The 2,485-nt window shown below is 66.1% G+C and overlaps 1 protein-coding gene across 3 annotated transcripts in view; it reads left to right on the top strand.

Annotated features, from left to right (window-relative positions):
* Window positions 1-2,230, top strand: part of LAIR1 (leukocyte associated immunoglobulin like receptor 1) — an 18,714-nt gene extending 16,484 nt beyond the window's left edge. Inside the window, exons 4-9 of one of the 3 annotated variants that reach the window (XM_027768854.1) lie at window positions 310-387; window positions 697-807; window positions 900-942; window positions 1,023-1,066; window positions 1,250-1,302; window positions 1,777-2,230. In XM_027768854.1, coding sequence (XP_027624655.1) covers window positions 310-387; window positions 697-807; window positions 900-942; window positions 1,023-1,066; window positions 1,250-1,302; window positions 1,777-1,923 — 476 coding nt within the window. In that variant the 3' untranslated portion in view covers window positions 1,924-2,230. The remainder of the gene's footprint in view (window positions 1-309; window positions 388-696; window positions 808-899; window positions 943-1,022; window positions 1,067-1,249; window positions 1,303-1,776) is intronic. The other 2 variants (XM_027768855.1, XM_027768856.1) reach the window with 2 other exon arrangements.
* Window positions 2,231-2,485: the final 255 nt, after the last annotated feature.

The following is a 2,485-nucleotide window of genomic DNA, read 5'->3' as shown; positions in this document are numbered from 1 at the left end:
AGGCGTGGCCTGGGGTGGATGGCCGGGCGGGGGCCACCTGGTTGAGGGCCTTAGCACATGTGCCCACCGAGCCCTTCCGATGCGACCCGTGCGGCCGAGGACCCGACTCCTCACTCGTGTACGCTGGGTGGGTTTCAGTGAGCCCATAGCCACGTGCGGCCACGGCAGCGGGCAGTGCAAGGAGGCCATCTCCACCACACGGAGAGTCCTGCTGGGCAGGGCTGTCCCGACGGAGCGGGTCAGGGAATCGTGGGGTGAAGCGGGCCCCTCTGTGGTGAGAGGGGGAGAACTCGGAGCTTTCTCCTCCAGCTGCACCCTCTGACCCACCCCCGGGCTCCTCCCTGCCAGGACCCACGCAGACGCCTGTCCACGACAGCGGCCATGGCGGTGAGTGCTGGGCGGAGGACCAGGAGCCTGGGGTGTAGCCTGTTGTGGGGCTCGTGGGGCAGGTGTGGTCAGCCTCCAGCCTGCCGTGGCCAGCTGTGTGCTGGGCACAGGGGACCTTCGCCCTCCCAGCTCCACGGCCCTGGCTGGGAGTGATGGCTGGTGGCCCCGGGGGCTGGGACGTGAGAGACGCTAGGCGGAAGTCCTCGCATGGCAGACGTGCAGCACGCGGGCCGCACAGTAGGTCTCAGCCAGGGCACCCTGCCCGGAGCCCGCGCCGTCGCCCCTGACCACACCGCCCTGCCACGGCAGGCCTGAAGCCAGAATACCTTCCTGCTGTCCTCGGGGTCTCCGCGGTCTTCCTCCTGGGCCTCCTCCTCCTGGGCCTCGTCCTCCTCCATCGCAAGCATCAGAAGAAAAGTGGTAGGTGCCAGGGAGGGCGGGGTGGCCTAGGCAGGCGGTCAGAGGTGCTGGAAAGACCTCCCTCCTTAATTCGATCCCACGACTGTCCTCAGGGCCGCCCGGCCGCAGGGATGAGGAGCAGAGGCCGCAGCAGAGGTGAGAGCCCCGAGGGGTCCTGGCCCGCCCGGTGCCCTGCCCACAGGCCGCCCCAACGCCCACGTGCTCTTCTCCCGCAGGCCCCGCCCAGCTGCTGACGTCCCCGCCCCGGAGAGGACACCCGGTGAGGGCAAGGGGGGGACAGGCCTGGAGACGGGAGTAGGAGCAACTGGGGAGGGAGGATGTTCGGGACATTCTAGAAGCTTCCACATGGGGTGCAGGGTGGACTCTGAAGCTGTGGGGGATGCCAGGGAACTTGTGTCCTGATGTCCACCCAGAGAACTGACTGCTGGTCCTCTCCCTCCAGAGGTGGCCACGGTCGACAGACTCCCTGAGACGGACAGACAGACGGACACCCCGGTAAGTCTGTATTAACTACTGCTGCAAATGAAGAGCCCCGAGCTTGGCAGTTGAGCACTTGGCAGTGTCGGGCTCAGAGCGCAGGAGTGGCCTCGCTGGGTGGCACTGGCTCAGGGTCTCTCCCGAGGCTGCCATCGAGAGGTGGAGCAGGGCCACCGGGGCTGCCTGGGCAGGGGTACCCACTTTCAGGAGGGCTGTGGGCAGGGCCTCAGGGCAGCTGGCCTCTTCCGGGGAGAGGGAACTGGGAGAGGAGAGGGCAGAGGCCACCACGCCTTCGGGGCCACCCTGGAAATGACATGCCATCACTTCTGCCACATGCTGTTGGTGGGGCAGAGCGTCCCGACATCCTGTGGGAGGGCACTGCCCAGCGATGCGATTCCAGAGGGCCATCGCGAGGGCCCTTGGAGGTGGCTCCCTCGTCCCCACAGCCCCAGGCACCCCTAGGAGCTGACTCACCCTGCATCTCTCCCTTAGCCCCCCACTGCAGAGAGCCCCGAGGAAGTGACCTACGCTCAGCTGGACCACAAGGTGCTCACGCAGGGGGCAGCCCTTGCCGTGTCCCCTCAGTCCAGGGAGCCCACGACTGAGTTCAGCACTTACGCAGCCCTCTCCAGACGCTGACCCCAGGCCTGGCTGGCCCTGTGACGGGAGGTGACGGGAGGTCACCTGGGAAACTTCGAAGCCCCCATGGAGGCTTCCCCTTGGGATCATCCTGGACTGGAAGGCAGCAGCGAGCTCTCCTGGGGACAGGAGCTGCAGCCTGGAGGGCTCTAATCCAGCTCTGGGAGCTGCAGCCTCCAGGGGTCCCTCCCACCCCTGCTGGGCGTCTTCCAGAAGCTGTGCCCAGTCCTTTGCAGAGCTTGGCGCAGGCCACACAGCTGCTTAGAGGCCCAACTACCTGGCAGTTTCCAGAGTCCCAGCAACAGTCATCAGTAGAGTCCCAGCTACAGTTCCCTGGCAGTTTCCAGAGACCCAGTTCAGTCACTTAGCATTTTTCGGAGTCCCAGGGACATCAGTAGTTTCCAGACTCCCCCTGCCGCCATGCCACCCAGCTGGTCCCGGAGACTCTGCAAAGTCACCTGCCCAGCCACCCACGCACCTTCCTGCAGGCCCATGGCTGACCTGGGCTGCCCTCGTGCAGCTTTGAGCTGACCCAGTTTCTGGGTCCTGCTGTGCTTTGCTC

Source organism: Tupaia chinensis, unplaced genomic scaffold (assembly GCF_000334495.1).
Source record: "Tupaia chinensis unplaced genomic scaffold, TupChi_1.0 Scaffold147674_1, whole genome shotgun sequence".
Classification (NCBI taxonomy): Eukaryota; Metazoa; Chordata; class Mammalia; order Scandentia; family Tupaiidae; genus Tupaia; species Tupaia belangeri.
Note: the sequence above shows the minus strand (reverse complement) of the source record. Positions and strands in the feature narration are given on the sequence as shown.